The 12,690-nt window shown below is 53.9% G+C and overlaps 4 protein-coding genes across 4 annotated transcripts; 3 read left to right on the top strand and 1 right to left on the bottom strand.

The window, feature by feature from the left end:
• Positions 1-59: 59 nt before the first annotated feature.
• On the top strand, positions 60-1,508 carry TGME49_227630 (hypothetical protein; the record flags this gene model as incomplete). The annotated part of the gene is made up of 3 exons (XM_018780179.1): positions 60-406; positions 779-848; positions 1,455-1,508. The coding sequence occupies exons 1-3, from the start codon at positions 228-230 to the stop codon at positions 1,506-1,508; spliced, it is 303 nt and encodes a 100-aa protein (XP_018636074.1). The 5' UTR covers positions 60-227.
• Positions 1,509-2,624: 1,116 nt separating this feature from the next.
• On the top strand, positions 2,625-4,471 carry TGME49_227640 (hypothetical protein). Its single transcript, XM_002366356.2, has one exon. The coding sequence runs from the start codon at positions 3,357-3,359 to the stop codon at positions 4,107-4,109; it is 753 nt and encodes a 250-aa protein (XP_002366397.2). The 5' UTR covers positions 2,625-3,356; the 3' UTR covers positions 4,110-4,471.
• A 97-nt stretch (positions 4,472-4,568) lies between these two features.
• Positions 4,569-7,162, top strand: TGME49_227650 (microtubule-associated protein RP/EB family, putative; the record flags this gene model as incomplete). The annotated part of the gene is made up of 3 exons (XM_002366357.1): positions 4,569-4,745; positions 5,451-5,726; positions 5,975-7,162. The coding sequence occupies 3 exons, from the start codon at positions 4,569-4,571 to the stop codon at positions 6,761-6,763; spliced, it is 1,242 nt and encodes a 413-aa protein (XP_002366398.1). The 3' UTR covers positions 6,764-7,162.
• Positions 7,163-8,163: 1,001 nt separating this feature from the next.
• TGME49_227660 (DNA methyltransferase 2, putative) lies at positions 8,164-11,589 on the bottom strand. Its single transcript, XM_002366358.2, has one exon. The coding sequence runs from the start codon at positions 10,855-10,857 to the stop codon at positions 8,347-8,349; it is 2,511 nt and encodes an 836-aa protein (XP_002366399.2). The 5' UTR covers positions 10,858-11,589; the 3' UTR covers positions 8,164-8,346.
• Positions 11,590-12,690: the final 1,101 nt, after the last annotated feature.

Below are 12,690 nucleotides of genomic sequence, written 5' to 3'. Positions count from 1 at the left end.
CAGAGGTGTTTCAACGCCAGTACTTTGTCGAGTTATTCTGGCGCATTCGCACTTTTCCAGTACTTTCCACACAGCCAGTTTCGCTGTTTTCCATTTACCACTGCTGTCGTTCGACACGTCCTGAACTGTGCCGTCTCCACACACGGATGACCGACTGGGGTAACGGCCTCGTCCGAGGACACTGTAAGCAACAAGTGAGGGCACCTGTCAGCGAGGCGGTGTAAATCATGTCTCCCGCTGTTAGGCAACCGCAACGCTTGCCAGGATACGTGTGTGCGCTTGCTAAGATGACGACAGTGAAAACGACAAATCTTCAGCGCCTCCTGGCCTCCAGCCTTGTTCTCCAAGGTCTCGTGACGGTACTCGCGTGGGCTCCAGCGCAACCCACAGCTGGACCATCGCCCGGGTAAAGCCAAGAAGCCAGCCGAGATGAGATGCAAACTCAGCGCTCGTTCTTTTTCGTATACAACAGTGACCATTTTCCAGAGTATGGGGCCTCTTTTCAGCGGCGCGTAAGCTGAAACAAGTTGCGTTTAATGGCCACCCTTTCAAGGCATTGAACCGTAGCCACGTTTGCCAGACCGACTGCACAGCAGGACGCATTCGTATGTGTGCCGTAAGTTTGAGACACGTGGTATATCCGATATTCCTCGGGGAACGAAATAACGTGACTAAACTGAATCCACTCGGGCAGACAACACAGTGAGGAGCGCTAAACTCTGGATACGCCATGATTCGCTGTGAACATCATGTGCTGTGCGCTCCTGTCTTGGTTCAGAACTGCGACTTTACCTGTTAATGAACCTTATGGAGGACTGGGTTTCGTTCCGGCAGCAGGAGAGGATCTGGTGAGCGCAGATGATGTAGCGGTAGCTGGAGACTCAGCAGGTTCCAAAGCCTTGACAGTCGAGGGCAGCCTTGGAAAGGAAGCAACAAAGAACGAAAAGAGTCCATTGAACGCTCCTGGCAGCAATATAGTCGAAGTTGCTGGGCGCCCTGGCTCTTTTGACGAGGAGGGCGTTGCTGCAACGGGGCAAGCAGCCGCTAAAGCAACTTCTGTTGGTGAGAAAGGTGTAACGAAAGCAGACGACGTGGCGAACCGTGCTGCAGTGTCAGGAGCGAATGATGCAGCGGCGACTGCAGGCAAAGCCCTAGGTGCTGCTGAGCGCAAAGCTTCTCCTGGAAAGGATGGTGCGAAGGGCGCCGGCAGGAAACCAATGAACGATGCAGGAGGAAAAGAACCCTGCACTATGCTGGAAAAACTCAAAGCCGCATGGAGAGCTTTCGTCTGTTTCTTCAAGCGCTTACTCAAAATGAACAAGTCTGAATCCCCTAATGTATGCCAACACAGAGAGACACTTGAAGACGACAGAGGTGTCAATCCGGAGAAAGGGAAAGCTGGTCGGGCAAAGCAGACAGAATGAGGAACACGAATACATTATGTGAATGCGCAGGACGACACAGAAGGTCATCGTGCAAGTGTGTGTAAACACCTAAGCGGCGAATAAAGCTGTTGGATTTGGGCGCGAGCGTCGACCATGACGAAGCAGAATTGTCACAGAATGGGGAATCAGTCTGCATCTTACACGAAGGATTGTCGCTCTTATCGTTGACAAGATATGCTGTTTTTTTGTCTGAGGAACTGAAACACAGGCGACTCAGACGAGGGCGCTCGTTATGCGTGTTCCTCGTACGTAGAGCAGTCAAGCTTTGTCGTCATGGCAGTGGCTTACTGCTGAGATAAAAGAAGACTGTATGCAGATATTATTGACAGACACCGGCTGTAGGCGAACATGTTTACCAAAGGCTGCCCTGGTGCAGGCCCCCTTCCATCTTTTTCCTCGAGTGAAGTTATGCTGCGTAGTCACAGTATGCGCTGACGTCTTCAATTGCTGCAGAGGGATGATTGTACAAACGGCGGCTTCCTCCGCTGAAAAGTGCATAGCATGCGCTGTCGACAAACTATTGTGAAGTGCCCGTAAGCGTTCGTTATGCCAATCGATTCTTTCCGCGCTCTGTAGAGCTAATGACGAATGTGTGGTATAATGCGTCAGCCGGACAGAGGTCGCACTGTGCAAACAAACATCTCCGGCCGGATTGAACTGTGCTACAACACTCTAACGGGTTCAGCTGTGGCATCGAGTCGCCCAATGGCTTCCTGTTGGCAATGCTCATCGCTTTAAAAGACGTGTGATGGCGTGAACCAACATCAACAAATCAGTTCGAATCCAGCAATTGTACAGTTGCATTTACAGTTGTTGCCACCAACTGGTTCTAACGCTTTTTTGAAGCTATGAAAGAGGCGCAGCTTTCCCCTTAGAAGACAACGGCTGTATGCAAAAGCTCAACTTGAAACCTGGAGTACGAGTTGGAAGGACCACAGACATGTAGCGTCTGCTCACCCCAGCTGTTTCCACGAAGGCATAGCTACAGTGGTCTGGCACCGAACAAAACACATGACACGAGCACAACAGAAATAGGGAAATTAAGACTGTCCTTCAAGCCGAAGGTCAAAGCAGCGTCACCTGCGGTGAAACTACAGCGACCTTAGGAGTGTAAGACTACCCCACAGAACTCTGTTGCTTGACTGACAGTTACACATGGATATGTGCAGCAATAATAAATGCACTATTACACGCCAGATATGGTGCGCACAGAAAGCGTCCAACACGCAGAGTTAAAACAGCACCGGCATACCACGTTCCGGTTCCATCTTGGTACTCGTCCGCGTGTGCCCTTGATACGACTGAATGAGAATTGCAGCGCAAGGCCTCTTTACCGGTGAATGTGCTGTTCCCCTGTGCCTAGAAAATGGATAGTAAATCATTTGATCAACTACACTGCCTATTGCGTTCGGCCGATGGCCAGCCGGCTGGAACGACAAGTGAAGTGCTTGTGACGGCTTACCGGTTTCTACAGTGACCGTGACTTCAGCTATCAGAGGCGCTCAGCTACCTTTGATCGCAGGCTGTAACCCACAAAATAAACTGGTTCATGCGTGTAGTACGGCCTTATGTTCATTTGTCGTGAACGCGAATTCCGATTTGCTGCATTTCAAGCGTGTGTTGTCAACCAAAAGGGCAGGGACCCCGCAACGTACATCGCGGTAGCCTCGCGTCATGCCACGGGATGACCCTCCCCCAAGAATTTTCTTTTGCAGTCCCGCTACTAACGTTCCGTCTCCGAGATTTGTTTTGGAGCAGAGATCGAGGAGGAACTAAAGAACCGAGTGATCATGACGATGAGTTGCTCAACCAAGCTGAGTGCCGTTTGATAAAAGGCGGACGCCTGCATTTGCTGGACACGTACTCCGGTCAGTTCGCGCGTTTCCGGTAGACAGTGACTTCCGTTTCTGTATGTGTACATGGGTGTGCCACGTGTCAGAAAATGATGTCTGCCACACAAGCTTCAGGAGGAAACATGGGCGTGAACGTGGCTGTCTCTGCAACCATTTAGGGCACGAGAAGCCATGGCCACTGGACTGCCTTTCGCGCAGCACATGCGATCCGGACACACACACCACATTCCAACTGCCCCCCCTTCAGCGATTTGTGCAATCTTCTCCCTGGTGGCCGTGCGTTTCTTCTTCTTCCAGCCACTCGCCCCCCAGCGAGGATTTTATTCGAAAAGTAGATAACGCACGCACTGCGATTGCGCTTTCCTTCCCTATGTTTTTCTTTTCCCCCCTCTGCAGTCGCATGACTTTTCCGCTTGTGTTTCCCCTGTGTGTCTTGACGGGGACGGCACGGACGGCTGTCGCTGTCTTCTCTCGTCACTCCATTGCTCCTGTTCAGGGCAATCTGTGGTGCTTGTCGTCCAGCTTGTTTCCAGTTGACAGTTTCTTCTTTGTGTTGACATTCGCACCTCTTTTCACCACCATCCCGAGTTACGAGTCTCCGCCGCGCTCGTCACACATTGTCGTTGGTGTCCGACAGGGGAAAACACCTTGTCTTCGCTGCCAAAACATTGTTCTCTGTTGGCTCTCTTGTGGCACAGCTGGCAGCCGCCTGACTGGGCAGGTTGCTTGTTTGTCGACGCTTTCCGTGCCGTTTCCAGTCTCGTCGTCATGTCTCTTTGCTTCGCGCCCCTGCATTCCGCAGCTCTGCTAGCTTCCGTTTCTTCTTGCCAATTTTCTCGGAGCCAACTCTTCTTTCCACTTCCTTCTCAGGCGTCCATGTCACTTCGAGCCCGACGGTTCATCCGTTCACACCACCTGCAGACGACCCTCCCCTGACCAAAGCAGTAGTCACACCGCGTTCCACTACTCTCTGCAAAGGTCCGCCACCATCTCTTGCTCTTGCAGTGCTAGTTTTTTCTCTATCTGTGGTCCCGTCTTTTCCGTTCCGTCCTCTCCCAGAAACACAGCCTTTCTACGTCCGCAGTGTTTCCTGCCATCTCGCTCTCTGGTCCGCCGCCTGCTCCGCGAATTTCCCTCGCCGAAGCGCGAACTGTCGGGGGCTCCTCTTCTCTGGGGAAAGGTGTTACAAGGAGAAGACAGAGGAAACAAACGATCTGACGCTCGCTACAGTTCGCTTACTCGGAGTAGAACATAAACGCGAGCAGCGAAAATGGCGCTCGCACATGCAAGCTCTGGAACCGTGAGGGATGTAGACCCCAGCAGTGTAGGAATGATGGAGGGGGCGTTTTTCGTCTCTCGAACTGAGTTGCTGGACTGGGTGAATACGACCTTCAATCTGTCGCTTACAAAAATCGAGCAAGGCGCCTCTGGCGCCATCTACCTCCAGGTATACTCGACATCTCCCGCGTGGAGGGTATTTCTCGTCTTTGTATCTCCAGAAAGCCTCGCTCTCAGCAGCCCTGTGCATCTCTCCGTGGAGAGCCAGTTCCCCCTGTATACGTGTCACGTCTCGTCTCAGTGTATATTTTGAAAGCAAGACGTCTCTGTAGCTGTGACACAGTTAGAAACGCATACACCAAGACAAACGCAAAACATGCGCTAGCTCGTTATCTGCCGGGCGGGTGAGTGTAAGTGTCGATCTGCCTCTGTCTCGAGCTGCCTGTTGCCGTGTCTACATCGTAGCCTCGGACGTAGACCGTCGTGGAATGCGGCGTACCAGAACCGGCCGGACAAGGAGGGTGTCTTTCTCGAATTCTCGACTTCACTGTGCGAGAAGCCGGGACAGAGGAGTTGTTCGAAAAAAGTCTGACGCGGTATTTTGAGCCTTTTTTCGTCGAATGCACTTTGCACGGAGTTCCCAGAACAGAAGTTGTTCGCCTTCCCTCTCTTCGTTGCTTTTCTCGCACTGCTCACATCACCAGTGGGGTCAAAATCTTCGTGTGTACGATGTTCCTCTTACGCGTATGAACATTTCCGGTCCTTCTTGCCATCTGAAAAAGGTGTGTCTCTGCGAAGCGTGTCTCTTTCGGTGGATTGGTGTGAAAGGGTGAGGAGAGAAGCGGAGGCTTGTGGTTTTTCGCTCTCTTTTCAGATCGTCGATGGCTTGTTCGGTGGAGGTTCCAAGGTTCCCATGGCAAAGGTGAAATGGAACTGCAAGTTCGACTACGAGTATATCCAGAACTACAAGTTGCTTCAGTCGGTCTTTAACAAACAAGGGATCAAAAAGCACATTGAAGTGGACAAGTTGATCAAGGGGAAGTACCAAGACAACCTCGAATTTCTTCAGTGGCTGAAGGCCTTCTACGATCGCCAGGCTGCTCAATTCCGAGCGCCTGACAAACCCTACAATGCGTACGAACGACGGAAGGTGAGACCACACACACCAGGCCTCTGTTTCTCGGCGCTCTTCGCTCTCCATCCCGTCACGGGACATGCGTCTTGGCTCTCTGTTGGAGTCACTGGCCGACTTCTCTTCGTCTGTAGGCTCCTCCAGTTCTTCCCCGTGGATTCAATCCGTGGACGCAGAGCGCCGTAGAGAACGCGGGCTCTTGCTCGTTGTTCTGACTTACGTGAGTTCTCTTTCCCCCTTTCTTCTGTTTCCGCTCTGTTGCGTAGCTCGCAGGATCCACGTTTCCGGACTGGGCGCAGCCTCACGACCCGGCAACCTCCAGTGTCTCCGTTTCGAGGGAGACACCTTCGCAGGCTTCCGTCTCTGCCCAGGCCTCTACGTCTCCAGTGACGTCTCGGGCAACAGGCTACGGCTCTCAGCAGGGGGAGAAACGGCGAATGACGTCTGCGTCGCGGCTGTCGAGCATGCAGAGTTCGGTGAAGGGCCGCGGAAGTCCGTACGGCGAGGGCGAGGCAGAGGCGAGGAGCGTGGGGTCTTCGAGACAAGTCTCAGGAAACCGCGACGATCGAAACTGCCTGCGCGAGCTGGAGGCGACGACGCTGCGGCTGCGGGAGCGCGTGAAGACGCTCGAGGCTGACGTCGACCAGGCGCGTTTGGAACGAGATTTCTACTTTCAAAAGCTCCGGCGCCTCGAGGTCATGTGTGGACCCTCTGGCGCTGGAACGCTGAGTGTGAAGGACGTCCTCGCCGTTCTTTACGCGACAGATGAGCACCTCGAAGAGGGAGAGGACGAAGCCATGGACGTCCAGGGAGAAGAAGAAAAGGAGGAGAATCGGCGCTACAAAGCAGGGACGATGGAAGACCCGAGTGGCTTTTCCAGAGACGAAAATGTGCGACGAACCGACAAGACAGGCGGGGCTTGCGCTACGCATGCACAAGGCTCACGGCTCGGCGGTCTGGGAGAGGAATGCGATAGAGACCTTCTGGCAGGAAAGCGCCGAGCGCCGGTCTGCGCACGCCCCGGTGTCGAGACAGCTGAGCCGATGCTTCAATGAAGCGACAGGGCGGCTTTCAAGAAGCAGGAGCTGACAATAGAAGAGACGTGGAGGGCCTCTGAGACTGGAGGTTCAGAGCGGGAGTCGGAAAAGCTTGCTCAGCGTTTTTATCGCTCAAGTGCCTCTGGTGGATTGGTAGAGTAGAACGGAGGCGAGAAATCGACGGCTGCCGACAACACGCGGATGAAAAGGGATGTGAACAGTGGAGAGGGGAGAAGAAACAGAGGGTCGCTTGCGCATAGAGAAAAGGAAAAGACGGATCAGCCACACTCGTCTGCGGCAACATTCTGCGACAGCCTGGCAGTAGACCTCAGAGACGCAGTTCGTCGGGAAGCAGCAGGCGTGAAAGTGCATGCTCTCGCTGCTTCGGTGGCTGCAAAATGACCGCACTGTTTTGTCTCCCAGTACGATGGATTTGCCCATACTAGCATATGAGTAGTAGTTTTCTCTCAATGTTAATTTGATTGAGAAACGCCATCCATGTATTACGCCTAGAGAACACAACCGACGATGAAAACCCAAAAACGTAGAACCTAGTCGGTCGACCTACTCACCATTTCTCGCCACGCACAAATCTCTCGAGATGCAGTTGCATGTACAGTATGTGAAGAGGCGTGAATGCGTACGTAGCTCTGGCTGCTTGTCGGGGTTTTGACTAAACACTCAGATACAATGCAGAAAGCACTCTTTCTGCGAAACACTTGGACAGCGGGAGGAGTGCCTCCGCCACAATTGTCTTTTTTTTGGTCGCTTTTCTGTCAACAAGGAGGCGGAAGGAACGTTTCTCCTCTGCGGGCCTGTTCGCACACGCGAGGAAGTGGGGACCCCAAGTTCCTTGGGATACTTTTTTCTGCTGCTTCAGTCTCGAAAAGACATCGCCGTGCGTTTCCACGCTTTTGTCTGGTTTTTTCTGGCGAGTGTGAGATAACGCAAATGCGAATACTTCGAGTGCGTTGTTCACGGTCCTGTTTTTCTCTCCAGTGGAACAACAGCAATGACAATTTTGACTGCTGAACCTGTACGAGTGGAACGAACGCTCATCCCAAAGGCGAAACCAGTCGCTGTGCGTGTCGAAACAGTCCCTCTACCTCTCTCTGCGACTTCATCGATCTAGCGTTTGGCGACATGTTTTCTTGCGAAACCCAGACCTAGTGTCTCTCGCCCAGTGGTCCCCCGTTGAGCTACACTGTCTGCGAACACAGGGATGCCCACAAGCGCTGCACTGCTCGGCAAAAGAGACAGGTTCGAGTTTACAGACAGACATGGAAACAAGAGGCGCAAGCCGAGGGCGAAGGAAAAAAATCCGGAAGGGATGCACCGTTTTTTTCGGTCTCGCAAGGCTCAAAAGAGGTGAACGGACGTCTGTCTCCTTTTTGAGGCCTTCCTTGGTCGGGCGACACAGCGACCCTGTGTCGGCGTCCACGACAGAAGCATCATCAGTGGTAAGCGGCTGGACCAAGCACCCTGTGTCACGGGGGTCGGCGAGTGGCTAGTAGTTGGATTCGAAACATAAATGGCCTTCGACACGGAAGACCCAGAGAGCTCTGTTCTCATGCTGCACACGACGGCCCCCGAGGTCTGAGTCAGTCTCGTCGGCAAGAGAAGAAGCCGAGAAGCAGATGCAGAAGCAACACCGCGACAACGTCCACATTTACAGAGTTTCCGACCAGGCTTGCTGCCTTTGCGTCTCGGATCGACAGAGGAAACGAGAAAGACGGAGGGTATCCGTGCAGCCGCAGCAGCTCCTCGCGCGAGAAGAAGCGGACAAAGTCTGTCGCTCGAAGCGCACGCTGGAAACGCGTTTTGTCCAGCTCCTCCGTCGCAAAAACATGCTGGTAAGGACTCCCCACCTCCTGAACACATCGAACCGCCCTCACCGCAGAAGGAGATCCAGACGACTGCATGCAAGGACATGCAGAGAGAGACGAGGACGAAGAAGAGCAAGAAGAAGAGCAAGAAGAAGATGAAGAAGTAGAAGAGCAGAAAGGAGGCGGTTCGTCAGATGGTTCTGAAGAAGAGACAAGAGACACATCCGGAACGAGTAGAAGAGGTCCCCCAGTGTGAATATTGGTTGTGTATCCCTTGGTGAAAGTGCTACTTGCAGTCGATTCTGGCGTCACGACATCCAACCGAAAGACGAACGAAGCACAGCTGCAGTTGCCCTCTTGACAGCATGCACAGGTGCACTCGGGAGGCCCCGCGGAGTTCCCCGAATGCTCCGCTCCCTCCGGCCCGCTCGCAGAGCCGTCGTAGGCCTTCTGCGTACACGACTCTTTTGTGCTCGCTTCCCAGGCTTCGCGCTCGAGCTTCGACGCCTGCCCAGACGACAAATTTGCCAGGCGCTCTCGTTTTTTCTGGAGGCGCGTGTGAGAACATCGCGGCCGATCAAAGCCGATGAATCGCCGAAGCTTGGTCGAGGGAACTTGCAGAGTTCGCAGCTTGTCGGGACTCAGAAACGCGTCGAGAAAAGCTCCAATGTGTCGCGCTACAGGCTGCAGAACCGCGGACGGACGCCTCGGCGAGAGGGAGGAAGGAGACGCTTGAGAAGGCGAGGCAGAAAGCCTCCACGGGAACCCAGCAGCTGTCTCTGGGTCTGCACGCAGCCGCACGCAGGGCACTCCAGTGTACTGACACCACAGTTCGAGGGCGGCTGCCGGGGGACTGATACAGAGGTTGAATGGATTGTCTGATTCGCTGTTTCTCTTTCCTCGCACAGCAGTCTCCTCGCTTTTAGCCACGAGTAAAGAGCCCTTTTGACACTTGTCTCCGCCGGCCTGCAAGCCACCGGAGCCGCCTCCTCCTTCGCCTTCTGTCTCTTCCGCCTCTCCACGAGCTCCTCCTCCTCCTCCTGTCCCGTATAGCCGGCCTTTGCCTTCCTCGCGCTCGCGCTCACCATCCGCGTTTTCGCTTTCTTCGTTTTCTTCCTCCTCAGCTCGCTCGGTCCTCGCGGCCAGGCAGTAGTACCGAACGCGCGTGTTGGGACACCCCAGCTGGGTGGGTGAGAGGAGAAATTCTTCGACTGTGTACGCCTTTTTTTTCAGGACTGAGAGAAGGCGCTGTCGCGTTTGCGACTCTTCGAAGCCGCGAACATTCTCCAGAAAAAGCAGCTTCGGAGGAGTCTTCAGACGCTCCAAACAGTCGAGAAGATGCAGAAGGCCGCGCGCGCGCGGGTCGTGAAGATCCTCGCGCTTCCCCCCTCGCGTGTAAGGTTGACACGGCGGAGACAGGAGCCAGACGTCTGCGGCTGCGTCGTTTCTCCTCAACTTTTTCTTTATTGATGGAGTGTCGAATCCATTCGCTGTTCTCCCGTTCTGTTCCCGCTGCGTGTCAGAGATGATCGGTGCTTTCAAATCTCTCATCTCGTCTTCTTCGCCCATGTTCAGAGGCGTCCCCGGCCGCGCGGCAGGCGCCTCCAGTGCCTGCGGGTTTGCCTTACAGATCGGCGTTTCTGCATTTTTGAGCTTTTCAGCCTCTCTCACTTCTCCTAGAACAGCCGCCGGGACGTATTCCAACGAGAGCGGAAGGGGCGCCAAGCCAAAGTTGTGTGCGTACACCTGATTCGCCGTCGTATTCACATCGTACGCGCGACACACTGGCGCATGCAGACGGACGGTCGTCGCAGACTCGCGTGAGGATGAGGAGGAGACAGGAACTGAGGGCAGCCCCTGCGGTGTCTCCGAATCGTAGATACATTGAGAACAGGGTATTCCGTCGGCTTGAAAAGCCGCTGTTTCCTGGGGACCGACAGGCGCATTGCTTGCAGGTGAACCGGCGACGGCGGGGCGTCCCTGTTGAGGTGTATGTACACCCGCCGCGTTGTTGAAAATCTCGACGGCGCGATTCCAGCCTGCATGCAAGCCTCCTATGCCGCTGAAAAACTCAAAGACCTGCCAGTCGACAGCTCCCGGGCTTCTCTGTCGAACAGGCTTCTCCGTGACGACTCTCCTCTCTTCTGGGACGTTGCTCTGTGCCGCAAGTCGTCTGGTACCTTCCTGGGAGGCTTCGACAGACTGCCGTCGTTGCAGGGCGCATCGGCTCTCCTCTTTCACTTCGGGTGCCGCCTCTCGACTCCTTCGCTTCTCCATCATCTCCATTCTTTCCTCTCGGTCTCGTCTTCCTGTGTGCCGGTCCTCGCCGTCTCTCTACATTGCGTTCCGCTCTTTGCCTTTCTGTTCGCTGTTCCGTCTCCTCTCCGTCTGCGAGCAGGCAAGGTTCTTGAGTTTCTCTCGTGCGTATCGGTGGAACTGAATGAGCAGCACCGCCGCCAGAGGAGAAGGAGTGGACGAGCCACCCACGAATCGACTCAGTTTACCGTCTCTTGACGCAGGAGTAGAGCGACAACTCGAAAAAGAAGGGGGAAGAAGGTAGAGAAGAAAGGAGGGAGAGGGAGACGTTGGAAGAAGAGAGCAAAGGAGGATAGGAGAGAGAGAAAGCCGACTCGAGAAAGGGAAAGATGAGGAGAGAGGAGAAAACCGGAGAGACGAGACAGAATAAATGGAAGGAAGAGGGATCAAAGAACGCGCCAAGAGAACGTAAAGGCGACGGACCCAGGAGGAGAACCAGACAAGAAAAGAGGAACGAGAACAGCGAAAAGAGAAGAGAATCGGAAGCAACGAGACAGACGCAGCGTGAGTGACGCTCGACAGAAACGATGTGCATGACACACACGAGAAATGTCGTTCGAAAGGAGAACAGTTTGTCGACGTCGACAGCGGAAGACGCGCTCTCTCACGAGCTCACTTCATCCTGTCTCGTCTGCTTTTTTTCAGTATAGAAACGACTAAAATCCTTGACCCTCTCTCGAGGTTATCAGCGTATCTCACGGAGAAAGTCGCTTTATTGCATGCATGCAGAACGGCGACACCCACCGGAGACAACACCCTCGACCAAGTTCCCTCTCTGCGTAAAAAAATCTCAATTTCCCTCCCTTTCTCAGTCCGCGAAAGCTCTCTTGTCGGCGACAGGAAAAGCGAACGTCAGCGCCGAAGCAGATGCGCCAGGCGATTGGCGGCAGATGCGCTGGTCTGCTGCATGCGCGGACTCGAACGCGACGGCAGAGCGACGACCCAAAACGAGATAAAACCATCTAATTGGCGATGCGAGAAAAAACCTTGCTGAAGACAAAAGCACCTGCCGGTTCACCCAGATCAGTGCACACACAGACAATCGTTTCCGACCCTCTGAACTGCAGGAAGGCGGCGTTCTTCTTCTTGCTCTCTGGCGACTCAAAACGCCGCGACGTCGCGTAGTGCTACGCAGGGAGGCGAGACAGCTGGCCTTCAGCACTGCGTGGATGCGTCGTGCATTCACCCGTTGACGAGAGAAATTCGAACGCTTGTCTGCCTCTCTGGAAGCTTCGCTGCCTCGGGAATGCTGCGTTTTTTCGAAGGGATAAACATGCGCAATCACGGCGACACAGGATTGCCCACATAAATAGAGATCTGTGTGCCTAATTCTACTTACATCGGCCTTTACAGCGGTGAGGTAGGTGCATGTCTCGCCATGAAGACATCAGGACCTCGCTCTCTGTTGCAGTGCATCTGTGTACGCGGCACTGCGACCAGTGTTCGGACAAAAACAACACTGGATCAACGTAGAGTTGCTGTGACAGAAGAGGCCGACTCCGTTTTTCGCGATCTTCGAGAGAAGCCGTCAGAGAGACCATCGACTCCGCCAAAGAACGATACTTGCCACAGCACCACACAGCAGAAATCCACCAATAGCTCTCCACCGATAGGCATCCTGTACCTATCCCAGTACAAATAACGGATCTACCTCTATGTCAGTGCACTGATATGTCTATCTATCTAATTATCTCTATATCTGTGCATCTATGTATCTGTCTATCTATTTGTCTCTTCTCTGTCCATCGATCTTCATCTCAGTTTCTCTCTGCGTCAATCTGTCTCACATCTCTCTGTGTCTCT

Source organism: Toxoplasma gondii, chromosome X, assembly GCF_000006565.2.
Source record: "Toxoplasma gondii ME49 chromosome X, whole genome shotgun sequence".
Classification (NCBI taxonomy): Eukaryota; Apicomplexa; class Conoidasida; order Eucoccidiorida; family Sarcocystidae; genus Toxoplasma; species Toxoplasma gondii.
The sequence above is the reverse complement of the archived record's forward strand: the minus strand, read 5'-3'. Positions and strand labels throughout refer to the sequence as shown.

What these genes read in the sequence shown, in the direction of transcription:
- TGME49_227640 (XM_002366356.2), top strand. Translation starts at nt 3,357, where the DNA reads ATGTGTACATGGGTGTGCCACGTGTCAGAAAATGATGTCTGCCACACA.
- TGME49_227660 (XM_002366358.2), bottom strand. Translation starts at nt 10,857, where the DNA reads ATGGAGATGATGGAGAAGCGAAGGAGTCGAGAGGCGGCACCCGAAGTG.